This window comes from Pundamilia nyererei, unplaced genomic scaffold, assembly GCF_000239375.1.
Source record: "Pundamilia nyererei isolate P.nyererei 1_Seehausen unplaced genomic scaffold, PunNye1.0 scaffold00176, whole genome shotgun sequence".
NCBI classification, from domain to species: Eukaryota; Metazoa; Chordata; class Actinopteri; order Cichliformes; family Cichlidae; genus Pundamilia; species Pundamilia nyererei.
Genome location: NW_005187577.1, coordinates 152,452 through 168,970, shown reverse-complemented (window position 1 = coordinate 168,970; position 16,519 = coordinate 152,452). Strand labels below are relative to the sequence as shown.

Here is a 16,519-nt window from a genome sequence, read left to right as displayed (position 1 = left end):
TTGAATAAATTCGTTTAACATTTAAACCTATTTTCTGCACATTCCAGCACATAAAATAAAATATTTTTTGTGTTTACACTCACTCTTTCAAATAGATGCAAGTAAAACACAGCAGAAAATAAATAAAGTCAAAGACTCAGCGGTCCTGTTGCTCTATTTTCACCTGTAAAGCAGGACTGGGGTAGGCGGAGGTTTACCCTGGTGCAGGTGTGCCGCGGTCAGTGGAAGAATCAGCGAGTTTCTCTGTGAATTTCCCATTACGTCATAGTGCACTCGGTGCTTGCTTGGAAGTTTAGGGGGGTTTTTTCGCTGTAAAAAGTTTTCTTCCCACGCACAACGGACGCTAATGTTTTTGTCACTTTTTATGGAATCAAACTCAAAATAAGGTCAAAATAACGCTTTAAACGCTGCACGCTCATACTCTCTCCCACAATCAGTAATGCATTACAAGTAACGCGTTACTGCCCATCTCTGCTCCTACCTGACTAGCTACTGAACATTTTTCTTGGTTTCTCAGCGAGGTCATGTCTTGCTTTTCACATCCGGTGTCAAAACACCAAGATTTTCTTGACTATACTATGTGATATGTCACACTAACTCTGTCTCTCTCTTATATACAGTCTATTAGCTTGGGTACACTTTTATTTTCTTTAGATCTTGCTCTGGTCTGATTGTATTGTATTTAATCTCATTTTGGCTTCATAGCTGTGAAGCTCTTACTGAGTAAATGTGGAGATGTTTTTAGCTGAAAATCTAAATAAAAATAACCAACAAAATGGACAAAATTCATTTAAGTACTAAAGACAAACTAATTCTGGTAAGTCAAATTCAGAGACAACAGAACAAACAAATGCTGGATGAATGATGATGAATGATCAGAGGTTGCGGGGACACTGTTCCTCGACAGTCTTCACCTGGTGTGGTGAGGATCAGGATTAGCACCCAGGCACTGACCTGGCTGCTATGCCAGTGTACCACTAACATACAGTTACTGGTACAGTGATGGGAAACAGAAAGCAGGGATGCTGAATCTTGCCCCATTTTCATGACACCCACTGCCACACTGGCAGTCATCCAGAGAGAGACGTATGTACACAAGCAGTGTGTCACCCTTTTACATATGGCACATTTATTTAAGGAAAGAGTAAGAACAGCAACACAATGTGCTTGCTCTCCACACGCCTCCAAGTGACCACCCACCACATCCTCACCAGCAAAGAGGTGCACCATACAGCGGACCTGCAGGCTACTGCCTTTGAAATATGTCCTCTGCTATTTAATGCTTCGCACACATGTACAATTAAATCTGGCAGTGGATATTTTTAAACCCTCTCACCTCCACATTATTCAGCGTGACATTTCCAAAATGAACCCATGTGATGAAAGACAACCTTTTTGCCTTTGGCTTGGGACTTCTGGACTGGCCAGTGAAGATAGGGCCCTGTCGACTACATGTGTTTGTCTTGTTACTATTATTGCTTATGCAGCAGCTTCTTAATCTCTCTTTCATGGCTCCAGGGATTTGCTGGGGATTATAGTTTTCATACCAGCTGCTGAAATTTGTTTTAACACTGAGTGACGTTCACGTTGGGATAGTTTATTTGAGGGATTCCTAATTTGGTGAAGGAAATGATGGTGTCAATGGTGATTTATTTACAACCTCTGGGTTTAAATAACCAGTCCTTCATACAGATATTTCAAAATCATTTATGAGGCTATATTTATTAAAAGCTTTAAAGACCTCTCATAAGAAGGTGCAGTTTGAAAAGCCTAAATAAAAATTGTCTTAGGGAATAATCCTGATGTGCAGTGTTGGGAAGGTTACTTTTAAAATGTATTCCATTACAGATTACAGAATACATGCCCCAAAATGTATTCTGTAACGTATTCCGTTACCTTACTCAATGAGAGTAACGTATTCTGAATACTTTGGATTACTTAATATATTATCATGCTGTTTACAACTACGTGAATGTACTATTGCTGTGATTTATTTCTGTTACTGAAGGTCCGCGGCTCCGAACCCTAGTAAAGGGACCTCTGGCTGGTTCTGTGTCGGGCTCGTAGCCGAAAAATAGCTTTACTTTGTTGTCTGGGTCAACTTTGCTTGCCTATGATGCTACATTCTTTAGAGCTATACCTGTAGCATTCTGCCTATTAGCTTAGCACAACAACAACAAAAAGGCGCTCTCTCACCCAGACAGAGAGCGTCACCCTGTAACCATGGCAACCGTAACGCTGCCGCCTGGAACAACAGAACGTAGCTGTCAAACAAAACCCAAACAGTCCTGACCCGCGACAATATGAAACAGGGAAGTACTGCCGTGTAATCCATTTATTTCAACAAAGTAACTGTATTCTAAATACCACCTTTTTAAACGGTAACTGTAACGGAATACAGTTACTCATATTTTGTATTTTAAATACGTAACGGCGGTACATGTGTTCCGTTACGCCCCAACACTGCTGATGTGTCAAAAAAGTCGCCCCATTCTGCTTGTCCTTATTTTCAGTTACATACTGTGATATTTTTGGATGTCGTGGGAAAAGAAAATGGACAAAATTTCAAATGATAAGATTAGTGTGTGTTCAAGAAACATGCAAAGCTAGTCCGAAACCAAATAACAAACGGTATTAGAAATTAGCATAGTTGGTTCTCTTTAAAGTCACTGCAATAAACATCATAGAGATTATTATTCTGTTATCAAACTGTAGGACAGAGCGACTTTCAAGGAAATGCCTCACGAGAAAGAAAACCAAAGGACAACAAATGGTTAAAAATGTGAAAAAATTGAACTTATATGTAATAATACATAATTACATTATTATGTATTAATTAAAATTATTATTAATTAGTAATTATAAATGATAATAGCAAAGACTTTTCTTTTTCCTTTTAGGACAGAAACGGAAAATCACGGGGAACAGAGTGGTTGTGAGGGGTAAATGTTTGTATTTTGCTAATAGGATAAGATTTTTCAGAAAGAAAAGCTTCGTAACCAAAAAATACTTACAATGTAAAAAATAAATACACAATATTAATAACAAGAAGCTACAAGATGCAACAGAGTTACAAACTAAATGCTTAGAAAGCATTTGTCTATATAGGCTGTGTGTTCATCAAAGCTTCTTGCACCAGTTACATTTTACACAAGCATGTTTTGCCTATTTCAGCTGCACTTAACTTCAGCGCTCTGACGGTGCTGCACATTTGCATTGCCAAATGGTTATTGAGATTGATATATAATATGTAAGTAATGCTGCTGATCCTATTTTTTGTGAGATAATTCTGTAGGCTCACCAGACGCAAACTATACACACAGTGTCATGTGCACACAGCCATGGTGCAACAGTGTTGCAGCTTTTCATTTCATTTTTAAAATTCATTCGCTGCCATGAAACATTTTCTTATTCATTATCCATATTAATCCTCTGTCATTTGCGTCATTCTCCTGAAAAACTAATCTGTTACATTACTACGGTGTTAAATTTAACTTTAAATGCTCTGTGTCTCAAAAAGCACAGCTAATATCCAATTTGTTCTGACAGCATAATGATCTATCATTATATAGCACAGGAAAAAGTCACGCTGACGTCGCTCCGGCACCCTCTGTGTAGGTTTCGATTTTTTGTATATTTCCACTGCAGCTGGCCCTTTAACAAACACCTCTTGGCATTGATGGTTGAAAAAATGTGAATGAAATCCAGCCATTCATAAAAATAGGCCATCACTGCGCTGTGATTGGCCAAGCCGAGCTTCATGTATAAGTCATGGCTCCGGAGAAACCATTGGCTCTTTACTTAACGGACAGATTAATTCCACCAATCAGAGTGCGTCTCTTGCGTGCCGCTCGAGCCTAGGGGAGAATCGACCGGGCCATTAAAGAAAAAAAGCTCAGTCAAGTTTTGCGAGTCGAAGGGGACACATCAGTCTGTCTGTACGCAGGCGAATACAGGATTCTCGACACGCTGTTTCTTATTTCTGGATATTTTATCTTACTGTTTCGAAAAAGGGGACGTATATATATATATATAGACAAACAAGGTAGGCTACAATTTTTATTTTGGCAAAAAAAAAACTTGCTTTTGCGAATCCCTCGTATGGGTACATGTTTTTCTAATGCTCTTTTTAGACTACGAACGAGCGCAACGCCATCTTAACCATTTTATATCTACTTATATCCGAGTGAAATAGAGTCGCTGTGCGTGTTGTTTTAACCCAGCATGTGTTGGATTTGACCCCTGGTTTATCTGCGTGGATGTTAGCTTTGGCTTATCAGCACGCTCAGGCGACTGTTTGTGATTTTTATGAATGGACTGGCCGCTTTTTTTCCACACGGATCGAGTTTCACACCATTGAGAAAAACAAGGGAGGGCTTGGTGGGTGGGGGAAGGGCGGGTAGGAGGCGGCAGCAGGGGGGTGTCGGATGAGCGTAGCCCCCCAGTCCCCGGTCAAGGCTGAAGTGCAAAAAGTTTTCCAAAAGATGTTTTCTTCTTTTAGGGAAAGGTCTGGAATGCGCCGAATGAGAGTTTAAGTTTTTTTCAGTTCTGCTAAAGCTGCTTAAATTTGTCTGGTTTTGGCATGTTTATGTCGCACATCGTATTTCACGTTTCTGAGCACCAGCCTTGTGCCAAAACCGACTGCGGTATGCCGCTGTACTTAACGATGGTAATAAACGCTGTATGTATTAATTTCGACACAGCGCGCTTACTATAAAGACAAAGAAATAGCTAAGTATACTGTCTGAATAAAAATATTTGAAACGCCTGCTTCGTGCGTACAACTAAATTCTCACTTCGTCTAACAAATCAGTGTGAATGCGGAGGCAAAATGGAGAAAACAAATGCGCCAACTTAGCTTAAAGTTGAACAAAAGTCCCACGTGACATGCTGTACAGTGAGTTCTAATGTTAAAGGTACTATCTGTGCTGGGCGCCTGTAATTATTGCCCAGCAGCTATCCTTTTATTCGTCATCCATTAACGGGAGATAAGAGGAGTGAGTCATGTCTGTGTGCCGAGGGAGAACAGAGGGCAGCGCTCCTGCCCAGTGTTATTGTTTAAAGGGAACTAGTGTCACTAACGGGATGATACTGGACGCAGGGGAGCGAGGAGCTCTGCTTCTGCCAATTGGAACACCACCATTGTCACCCAACAATAGCTCCAAGCTTCTGTAAGACACTAATCAGCTCTGTGACTGGCCCATTTTCCTATCTCATTCAGGAAGCTTTGAGATTTAAAGCATGCCACAGACATCTCTCCAAGTCTTTTACTCAAGATCTCCAAGCTGATTATAGTGGAAAGTAGTGCCCACAGATAGTCAATGAGTGTGGCTTATATAACCATGTTACATGTGTTCTTTAATGATTGTGTTTACATTGGGCCTCTGTGGTTCAAAGAGCTGTTTTGTAGTTCAGATAAAGGGCACAAGAATATGGTGCAAGTACACGTATACATTCCTGTGAGATGAAGTCAGAGCTCAGAAATGACAACAAGGTGTACCAGATTGTAAAATTTGACCGTAACAGTCAGTGCTTCTGAGAACAGGGCTATCCGAGCAGGTTTGTGACACATGCTGTTTGTTTTCCAGTGACCCAGAAAGTCGCTCGACGCTGTCGCTTTAAAGCGAATACCTCCCCCTCCCCTTAATTTTGTGAGCCCCCACCTAATCGACGCAGATAACATGGACGGATTCTATGACCAGCAAGTCCCATTTATGGTCCCACCCAGTGTAAGTGGACACACACAGCCTCATCACACTTTCAAACATTATCTCGACATCATGATTGGACCCCACCCCCGCCACACGCACCTGCCCTGATAGTAGATCATCTGCATTGTCCATCGCCTATCTTCTGGTGCTGCGTGACATTTCGCATTTCTTTGTCTCTGTCCTCTCCAACAGCACAAATCCCATTTGGAGGAAGCAGCTCACAGCAGGCCTCTAAACGATAGGAAAAGGAAATTTATTGACACGGAACTCGCCCAGGACACGGAAGGTAACAGCATTGGTGTCGATCAGTGTTTCGAGATAGAAGCTACTGTACTTTATGATTAATATCTTTTTTCTTTTTCTTTTTTTAAGAACTCTTCCAAGACCTCAGTCAGCTCCAGGAGATCTGGATCGCAGAAGGTTTGTTCTCCATTTGTTTTTGCTCAGAAACCCTCAATTCTTCTGGTAGAAGTTACATCAGTAGAGTCATGTGTTATGTGCCACTTTGTTTCTAAATAGTTAACAGGATGAAATTGGTAAAGTTATAACATCAAAGATTAACTGTTTCCGAGTTAACCTTAAGAGCAAAGTACGACTTGTGCAAACTGCTGACTCAGACCCTTTTTTCATGGGGCTTTTTTTTTTCTTCATGTTTTTTGGAGAGTAGGACACTTGCTGTGTGATGTGTGTATTCTTCTAAAACATGCTACATTTTTCCTGTGCTTTTACAGCCCAGGTGCCTGATGACGAACAGTTTGTCCCAGATTTCCAGTCAGATAACTGTGAGTACCTGATATTTGTTGTTTATCTCTGAGTCCTACTGTTGTCGACAGTCTTGTATTCGTCCTGGCTCTAACTAGTGAGCCTGGGCAAACCTGTGCACAGAGTCCTGCAGCGGTGGCACTTCAGGCTTAAAAACCCAACTGAAACCGCAATGTTTGCGTCTTAAAGATCTGTCTTATTCCTCCTACTGTCTTTTTTCCCCTCTTGCTGGTTCATGTCTCTGTCTTTTGTCAGAACGTCTTCACTAACATCGCTCTTTGTCTTCAAAAACACAGCTCTGGGAAAAAGCTGCTCTCTCCTCCCTCCCTCTCTCCCGCTCCTCCATTTTGAGTTTAATCAGCCGATTGGCATGGGGCATCACATGAGCCAAGCTCCTAATCTGATTTCACACTTTCCCGCACTCAGGCCCTGCTGCTGAAGTGGGCTAGATTCCAGTGGATAGAGCTGCCTGTTACAGTCCTGCTCTCCACAAATCATGTCTTTCAAACTGTCTTCATAGGTCATTTTAAAGCTGCAGAGGACTGAGGCAGTGTATATATGTCCAAGTGGAGTACCCCCTCCAGTTCTCCTATCTCTGAGTTTATGTTTTGGTCCAGCGTGTGGGAGGTGTAGACAGGGTGTGGTTAATGTCTCATTGTCAGGGCTGCCTTTCTCAGTTTTGGCCTCTGTGGTCCACCAGCCTGCAGAGGTGGAGAAAATGGAGGTCGATGCATTGATGAGTTTTCATAGAAGGCTCCATCCAGTGTTGTAAGCGCTGTAAAATGCCGCTGTGACGTAGTCTTTGACCTTGTGCTGTCAGTATGCCATGTGTGTGTGAGAGAGAGGGGCACTTGTTGTTGTTGCCAGGCTGCAGCTTGTTCTCTCGCACAAGTTCAGCGAAACCAGCCTTTCCAAAGTCGGCAGGACATCACACGGTGAGCCGCTCCTTCGCTTGCTCAAGCCTGACCTACTTCTGCTTTGGTCTGCAATGAGAAAAGATGCATAATCTCCCCATTAGTTACTTTTCTCTGTGTGAGCAGTCTAACTTGAGCCATTAGGTTTCAGAGTGCACTCGGGGGAGCTCACGTGCCCATTGTTATCTCCACACAGGTCCATCAGCACGCCGAGTGATTTATTTGGCTTGTGCTCCCCTGTGCCTGGGGATCTAGTTTCTGCCTGGCTATTATGTGGCGCCCCGGAAACGGCGGCCGATCGGCAGAAAGCTGCAGCTAGTGTCTAATGGTTACAGCACAGGAGAATGAAAATCATTCACAGCCATTACATTACAGCTCCACTGATTCATCAGTATGGGTATTGACAGCTGTAATGGGAATCAGACGAGAGGTTTGATAGCTTTTGTGTGTACAGCGCAGTTAGTATCATGCTACCTAGTGATGGTGGATAGATGGTTGTTTTCAGTCAAACGTCATTAGGGCAGATGATAAATAGCTGCTAAGTGGCTCTGTCAGTCGGGGGAATACAGACATTGTCCATGCATCCATTTATCCCTCACTTCCAAATCTGGTTAAGAGAACTGCTGCACTTATGCTTATGGCTTCAATTAGGTCATATCTGGAGTTTATCTAATGCACTCAGTCGTGTTCCTTGTCTCTGTGTCTCCTCCTGTCTAGTGATGTTTCATGGCCCGCCACCAGCCAAGATCAAACGAGAGCTGACTCCTTCCAAAGAGCTTTCTCCTTGTCACCAGGACAGGAGTCCCATGCCCTACGGAGAGAAGTGCCTTTATAGCTACAGGTATGTTGTGTCATTACGTTCCACATCCCTCTCTAAATGAAGGATTTCTAGCCAGTTTTATGTTGACCTCCGTCCCTTCTCTTGATCCCCAGTGCCTGCGACAGGAAGCCCACTCCCGGGTTCAAGCCACTAACTCCCCCCTCCACACCAGTCTCTCCTTGTGGCCCCACCAGCACAGCAGTAACCCACCCACTGAGTGAACAGACCCCCCCTCTGCACTCCCATGTAGCTAACCCAACCCCAGGCGCTCGTCCAGTGCACATCCAGCAGTCTATAACAGCGAGCACAGCCCCTCCCAACGCGCAGGGCCTTCCAGTCAACAACCACAGCCCACCCTTTGCCGTGCCCTGTGCCCCTGTCAGCCAGGATGCCAACAGCTTCACACCTGAGCACAGGTGAGCCTCCACAGATGAACTTTGCTGTTGCATTCTGTGATTTTGATTTATTTATTTTTTGCTTTACTTATTACATCGTCTCTCTACTTCTTCCGTGTGTAGATTCCAGAGGCAGATGTCAGAACCATGTTTACTTTTCCCCCCATCTGAGAGTCAAGGGCGCCCCCAGTTCTTGCCTCAGCCCCCCAGCAGCAGCTCCAACAGCCTGCCACGCGATGGCCGGCCGCCATACCACAGGCAGATGTCAGAGCCATTGGTGGCTGTGCCTCCCCAGGGTTTCAAGCAGGAGCTCGTTGACCCACGATACACAGAGCAGGGTGTCCCCGCCATGGGACCCCCGGGCCCTCCACGTCAGGCAGCTTTCCACCCCATGGCTATCAAACAGGAGCCTAGAGACTTCTGCTTCGATTCCGGTGAGTCAAAGGGCAGCACTTTATAAAATATGTGAAGCGCTCATCACCTTTCCTTGTCGAGTTCTCTGGGTACCTTTCTCTGCGCATCATTTGCAAGCTGTGTGAAAGCAGTTGTTCAGGACTGCAAGTAGGGCCAACTGAGAGCGAGGAATGTGCCTGGCCATGTTTGTTCTGGGCATCAGCACATGCTTGTTAGTTTTAGTATGCAGCAGAGGTCTGGACACGGCTGCTCATTTTAAACACACAATTATCCTCAAAGCCAGAGTCGTGCCAGTAAAAGTGTCTCTTCTAGCTCAACATTAGCTTCCAAGGGAGGGAGAGAAATAAGTGGGTCACTCAGCCAGGTGCAGAGAACCTTGTCTTCACTGAGCCTACCTGGAAAGGATCTGGGCCAGTGCCCAAAACGGACAGCAAAGTTGGCTCTAAGGGCTTTGAAATTGTCAGCTTGAGGCCAAATGATGCTGCTCCTCTTTAAAAAAGTATCGCTATGAGTGAGGGCACAGAGGCTGCTTGCTCACATGGTTTAATTCAAACAAACCAGAGCGACCCCACGCCCACGCAGCCAGCTGTTATCCCTGCTCTGTTGCATTAACATCCCTGTTTCCTGAAATTCGGCAACTCTTTATTTATTTTTTTTTATCTTTACCCCGTCACTCACTTTGTATTCCTTTTCTGTGTGCGGGCACATCACTGGCTGGCTGGACTGTGATGTAATGACAAATCCTCTTAGGTTCTTATAGCCTTTAAATACCTACGTCACAGTCCCCTCATATCTCTAGATGGAGGGGACATGTTCATGTTGGGCGTATCTACATATAATTTATTCTCTTCGGAGCGTTTGCAAACCATAGAAAGACTCCAGTCTTTTCGAGAGAGGAGACCAACTCTTTCAATTGCCTTCAACATGCTTTAGAGTCGCTTCTATGTCAAGGATAGATTTTCCTCAGATAAGCTGTGTTCCTCCACTAAACAACATACATAAATATGTAAGTGAATATAGTGTCAGATAGTATTTTGCTGGCTGGTGAGCTAAGCTAGCTAGCTGGTACATTGGTATTGAGCAGTTTGTCTCCTTTGGCACATAATGTTTATCCAGGAGAAAGCTAGTTTTATGTATTGAAGCTCATCAGGCCAAACAAGAATTTGATCACATGAATGTCGAGGGAAAGCAGTGGTCAGAAAGGCAAAAGGACATTCAGTGCATGGAGTTATTTTGTTTTTGGGATCAAAATTGAGCTTAGTGCTATTTTCTTCTGAGAAATGTTAGCCAACTCTGGCTTGCCTGTTTGCAAGTAGAAATTAGTGGCTTTCTACAATGGGATAAGTAACTTTTAATATGCCACATTTAGGACTCTCACACAGCAAACTACTGTCTTGAGTGGATAAATTCCGTTAATTAATCCAAACTCTTGAAGTCATCTGGAACCTTAGCTGGTCATGTCCAGATTATTATCAGCCAACTGATAATAATGGTACTAGCCATTGCATAAATCCCAAGATTTATGCAACTAGCTGGCTATAGTCACATTGCTTGTTAATGTTATGAACAGGAAAATCGCATTTGAGTAGAAATGCTAGTTGACTACGACAGGTACAGGTATCTGGTAGGGGCTGGTTCGTGTCCAGGTCACTTATATTAATACTTGCATGTGCCCGAGTCTCAAGGGTGGACGGTGTCATGCATCACTTTTGACTGATGCTAGCTTGCACACGTTGCAAGCACACCTTCAGTTTACTTAAAGATTATGTATGTTATTAATAACAGCAGCTGCAGAGCTCCTTTAAGAAACACTTGTTTAAGATTGATGTCTGGTTTTCTTATCAGCAGACAGGAGACAGAGCAATGGAGGTTGTGGTGTGGATGGTTAGTACACTCTGCAGAGATGCTGAAAACGGAAGGCAGGCTTTGACCCCTCAGGGGGAGGAACTGGCGTAACTTGATTGTCATTGAGATTTAATACAGCCACCATGGTGCTAATCCTATTTAAAGGCTTGGAGGACATGCAGGGGATGTTGAGTGCGGTGCAGTGTGCTCTGATCTGGGCTTTAGCCCACTCAAATGTGTAAGCAGACTATGCGTTTTTCTGCACAGCTGTTGGACCTCTAGATGAACATAGGCCATGTGTGAAGTGGAGCGAAAATACAGTAATACATTAATTTAGCCTGGACAAAATTAATGTAACCACAACTCTGCTGAAGTACAGCATCAAAGCCATGTGTCTTTGTGCACAGTGGCCTGAATATATCCATCAGTTGTTAGGTGGATTTTGATGTTTGATGTGAGAACGAGGGTGCTTCTGGTCTAAATTTAGTCTTGTATTTTCTTTGTCTACAGAAGTGCCTAACTGTCAGTCATCGTTCGGGAGAGCTGGAAGCTTCTACCAAAATAACCATGACAGTAAGTTCAGCTTCTTCTCTGCTTTTGAATCGTTTCACATGTGAAGTTTCTCCTGTGACCCTCACCCTCACGACTTACTGAGCCACTGAAAGCGCAGCATGAGGTGGAAAGAGCGGTCAGCAGCATTCATGGGGAAGTGAATCTATCAGTCAATCCAGATGCACATGCACAGTACATTTCTAATATCACCAAGGCCTTAGTGCGCTACATCCATACAAGCAGCTCAGTTCTGTTGCTTTGCATTAAGCTTGGATGTCTGGACTGACCATGGTCACTGGCCTTCATATCATATCAAAAATATACTCACTCTCATCTGCTGGATTTCTTCTTTTCTCTTCTGTTCCAGGCTTCTCCTTTGACAGAGATGCTCAGCTGTACTTTGATGATACATGCGTGGTTCCTGAAAGATTAGAAGGTAAGGAGAAAAACAAAAGCAGTATTATACGCCCTTAAAGCAGTGGGAATTTTCTACACGCTGCCTAATAAACAAGCGCGCTTCACCATCTGGCAGGAATGTCTCACCACACTGTGGCTGTGCTGGAGAACATTACTGATTGAGCCTTTCTCTTTTTTTCCCTCCTGCTTGGTTCCCCTTCGGCCTCTTTCAATTCCATCCTCTCCTGCTCACAGGTAAAGTAAAACAGGAGCCTTCAGTCTATCGTGATGGGCCTCCTTATCAGCGCCGCGGCTCCCTGCAGCTCTGGCAGTTCCTGGTCACCTTACTGGACGACCCAGCCAACGGCCACTTCATAGCCTGGACTGGTCGTGGGATGGAATTCAAGCTCATTGAGCCCGAGGAGGTCAGTCCTCGCCTTTGTGCAGCATTACTAACATCCTTTGTGACTTTTGTAATTTACAGTCTTTATTTGTCTCTTGTCGTCTGTAGGTGGCTCGTCGCTGGGGCATCCAAAAGAACAGACCTGCCATGAACTACGACAAGCTGAGCCGCTCACTGCGTTATTACTATGAGAAGGGCATCATGCAGAAGGTAAAGGCACGTTCAGTTTTTTTTTTTCTTCCCTCAGCAGCTGCGTGCTAAATGAGGCTAATATAGTGACGTTGATATTTAAATACAACCATGAGCCATCCTCTGATCTTAACCACTGGTAAATAGGCTCTCGTGCATGTTTGTTTGATGTTGTCTGACTCAGTTTGAATTAGTGCATTAAAATGAACAGAAATCATTTATATTTTAATTTGAAAAACACAGAATAATGCTGAATTAGTTTTTTAAATCAGGTTACTCAGTAGCGCAGAGGTTTTGTACAAATAAAATGACACGTTTGTAGATCTAAAGCTCTTTATTTGATCTCAGTGTGTTTTGTCTCGTTGCTCAGGTGGCTGGTGAGCGGTACGTGTACAAGTTTGTGTGTGACCCCGAGGCTCTGTTTTCCATGGCCTTCCCCGACAAACAGAGGCCCAGTCTTAAGGCTGACCCAGACAGCCTGCCGGGGCTCGACGATGACACCGTGCCCCTCACCCACTATGACGAAACTGCTCCCTACCTGCTGGACGGCGGGGAGCAGTGTGTGGCAGGCCTGCCCTTTCCAGATGGTTACGGCTACTAAATGGGCAGTGGGGGTTCCCCAACTCACAAACACACATGTACATGCAAACACTCCCAATAAGTCTGTCGGCGCCCAGTCTTTAGAATCCAGAGCTGGAGCTGCAGAGTTACTTGGATCAACATCCTGGCACTCTGCTCCTTCTTGGTTCCCTCTCCTGCTCGCTGGAAAATAGAACTCTGTTGGCTCCTCAGCTGAGAATGAAGGGAGAGGGCGGGAGGGGGCCTGCGAGGCTCCCCTACTTGCACCATCAGAGAACAAGAGAAGAGAGGGTTGTAAAACCAGTGATGGTGAACTGGACTAGGTTACTCAGCAAGATAGGCTGCTGTTGCTGTGGAGACCAAATGAATTGTGGCCACAGGCAGCACACTTTAGGTGGACTGATAGATCTCCCACCCCTCCTTTTGTAAGAGATTGGAGAAAAAAAATTGTTACACTTTTGATTTTGTGACAATCTGCTCTTCTTAAAACAATCAGTATAAACATGACGAATCTAATGAGATATTCTAAACTTCTTAATAGTTGCCTTTATGGTCCCCAAGTTATTCATGTCACCACATTTGAACCATGAGATCCGTGAAAGGGCTTTAAATGCATTAAAACTGATTGACAAAACACACAGCATATGTTGAAAACATTTCTGTAGATAGGACAACCTTGTTTGTTTTTGTTTTTGTGCCAGCTGTTTTATGATTCTGTTAAGACTTCAGAGACCCAGAACTCTCAGGTCCTTTCTGAGGCGTTGCTGTATTTCAGGCTAGTCAGTTGGTTGGGCTGCTCTCTCGTGTAAATGTTCTTTAACTGTTCTGCCCGTGTAAGAGATTGTATCCGCTTCCCTTTAAAGACTGCACCCCACAGTAAGAGCCTACGGTCTATACAGTACACTCCTCATGTCCGTTCATCACTGCTGGGTCTGTATTGCTCAAACTTTAGCATAGAACTCCCATCTCCTTTTTTTCTTTTCTTTTTTTAAGCCTAAGAAGTTGTATGATAAATGGTCACATTGCTCATTGTTTTTTGTATTTCTGTCTGGGTGCTTAATGTTTCCTTGGCAGTGTACTAGTTCCTCTGATGCACCAGTATGGCAGGAGCATCAGGATGCTGCATGCAAAAAAAAAAAAAAAGAAAGAAAGAAAAGAGGTGAAACTTGGACATTTGACACCTCTGCCAATCACGAGCTGTCAGCAGACCTCCTCTGTTTCTCTTTGCATGGTGTAATCTGTTCAAGACTGTGTCCACTAACATATTGCTTTACTGTCATTGGACAAAGAAGATATTTGTGATATTCTCTGCAGTTTTTTGTGTTTATCTGTTTCTGAATGGGGGCAAAGACAAACTTATATAAAGTATATATTTTTGCTATAAGGCTGCGTTTGTTTTGATTTTAATGTATAAGCTGTATAGTTTTGGCTCTAATAGAAATGTACCTTTTTTTTACAAAAACAAAACAAAAAAATCTTTTCTTGTGATGCAACTACTGCAGACTACAACTACTCTTTTTTTTTTTTTTTTTTTTTTTTTTTTGTGTTGGGTTGGAGAAAGGCTGAGATATTATCTTGCCTGTAAAATGTATGCGTATAAAGGCCAGAGTACCAGCAAAGGCCAAAGTGAACACGTGTTCTATCACGTAATGCAACTCAGGCACAGGGTTTGTCTGCACTTGTACAGGCTTCAGCTCCCCCCCCTCACGATGTGTTTCTTACACTGCTGGCTTTCTGATAATCTGTACTGGGTACAATAAACAGTCCTTAATGCTTCACTGCCTGCACTTGTGGTGTGTTTCTTCTTTTTTCTCCTTCCATCCACCCACTCCTACTCCTACTTGCAATGAGCCAGTCAGCTGACTGGCTGTGGTGGTCTGGCAGTCACTGCTTGACCTGGCTGATGTGTGAGTCACATGCCTCTCCTGACTCTTTCTGCTGCATTTCTTGGTAAATGATTACTTGCTTAATCCAAATGTGCTTTGAGCAATGAAAAAAGGAGACAAAGATATACATGCATTTTTTTTTTCAATGCTATATTTCAGGTTAAGGCTTTTGAGCATTTTTGGTAATCTGTTATTCAATTTGTTAAATATTTAGTCCATTGAGACCTGTGTACAAAAAACATACAGTACAACTTGAGAATTCAGACAAGTCTGCATGAAGTTTATTTAATCTGCAGTTTAACCTGTGTCCGCATCGCTAGTTTAAACAATTGTCCTGTTTGTGCTAATAAAAATGTATAGGTTCTCATTCGGCACTTAAGTTGAGAATCACCAGTTAACCTAACATCCATGACTCGGGACTGTGGGAGGGAATCAATTGGCTGATTAACATTAACATTGGCTGATTGATTCAACCTAGGACCTGGGGTCCTAGACGGCTGTAGGTCAGGAGGAAGAGCAGGCCATTGATTAATTGTAAGGTTGGATGTTCAGTCGCTGACTGCTCCAGTCTGCATGACAAATATCCTTGGGAAAGATACTAACCCCAAGTTGCTCCATCAGAATCTGGATGTCTGTGAATGTTAGGCAGAGAGCACTTATGAATAGAAAAAAGTGCTTGTGTGAACGGGTAAATGAAGCATGTTGCACTTTGAGTGTTCATTTGGAAACGCACTACAGTATATAAGAATTACTATTAATTTACCGTCTTACTGTGAGCGTAACAGTGTTACACATTTTTTCAAAGTTACAAATACACTGTCTCTAGATTGGCAGTCTGGGATGGTAGTTTCCATCTTGAAGGGGGTTTGGAGGGTGTGCTCCAGCTACAGGGGATCACACTCTTCAGCGTCCCTGAGAAGGTCTATGGCTCATAATTTTTATAGACAGACTTTCTAGGCATAGCCCGGTAGCAGAAATTTTCCACTTTGGTGGCCTCAGATTTGCATCTCTGCTTTTTCCAGATGATGTGGTTCTATAGGGTTCATCAGGTGGTGGCATCCAAATCACACTGGAGTCATTCACAGCGGCGAGGAATGAGAATCAGCACCTCCAAATCTGAGTGTCCACAGCCAGAAAAGCCAGAAAAAGGTGGCAGGTCCACTCTGGGTCAGGGATGAGATCTGGCCCCAAGTGAAGGAGTTTATGCACTTCAAGGTGTTGTTCACAAGTGAGGGGAGAAGGGATTGAGAGATTGACAGACTACAGATTGTTATTCGTGCATTCATTTCATCACGATTGGACTACTGTAATTCACTGTTTACATGTCTAAACAAAAACTCCCTGGAGCGTCTGCAGATTGTCCAAAATGCTGCAGCAAGATACTCTCATGTAACACCGTTGCTTATACAGCTGCATTGGCTCCCCGTTGAATTCAGAGTCCATTTTAAGATACTGGTTCTGACATTTAAAGCTCTTCAAGGACAAGCACCAGCCTACATCATTGAACTTTTACAGCCCTATGTCCCTAGTAGGTCCCTGAGGTCTTGTGATCAGGGCCTACTTGTTGTTCAGCATACAAGGCTGAAAACCAAGGGAGATAGAGCTTTTGCCACTGTGGCCGCCAGACTGTGGAACTCTCTTCCTCAGAACTTA

General features: G+C 43.5%; 1 protein-coding gene across 2 annotated transcripts; it reads left to right on the top strand.

Annotated features, from left to right (window-relative positions):
* Positions 1-3,883: 3,883 nt before the first annotated feature.
* Positions 3,884-14,767, top strand: etv5a (ETS variant transcription factor 5a). Of its 2 annotated transcripts, none has more exons than XM_005746253.1 (13): positions 3,884-4,045; positions 5,589-5,729; positions 5,904-5,997; positions 6,084-6,131; positions 6,443-6,493; positions 8,105-8,228; positions 8,321-8,623; positions 8,726-9,036; positions 11,372-11,434; positions 11,781-11,849; positions 12,065-12,234; positions 12,321-12,422; positions 12,772-14,767. In XM_005746253.1, exons 2-13 carry the CDS (start codon positions 5,682-5,684, stop codon positions 13,000-13,002), a joined length of 1,614 nt encoding a protein of 537 aa, XP_005746310.1. In that variant the 5' UTR covers positions 3,884-4,045; positions 5,589-5,681; the 3' UTR covers positions 13,003-14,767. The 2 variants fall into 2 exon arrangements, with proteins under 2 accessions (XP_005746310.1, XP_005746309.1); XM_005746252.1 differs by having other exon boundaries at positions 12,321-12,428.
* The last annotated feature ends 1,752 nt before the right edge of the window (positions 14,768-16,519 follow it).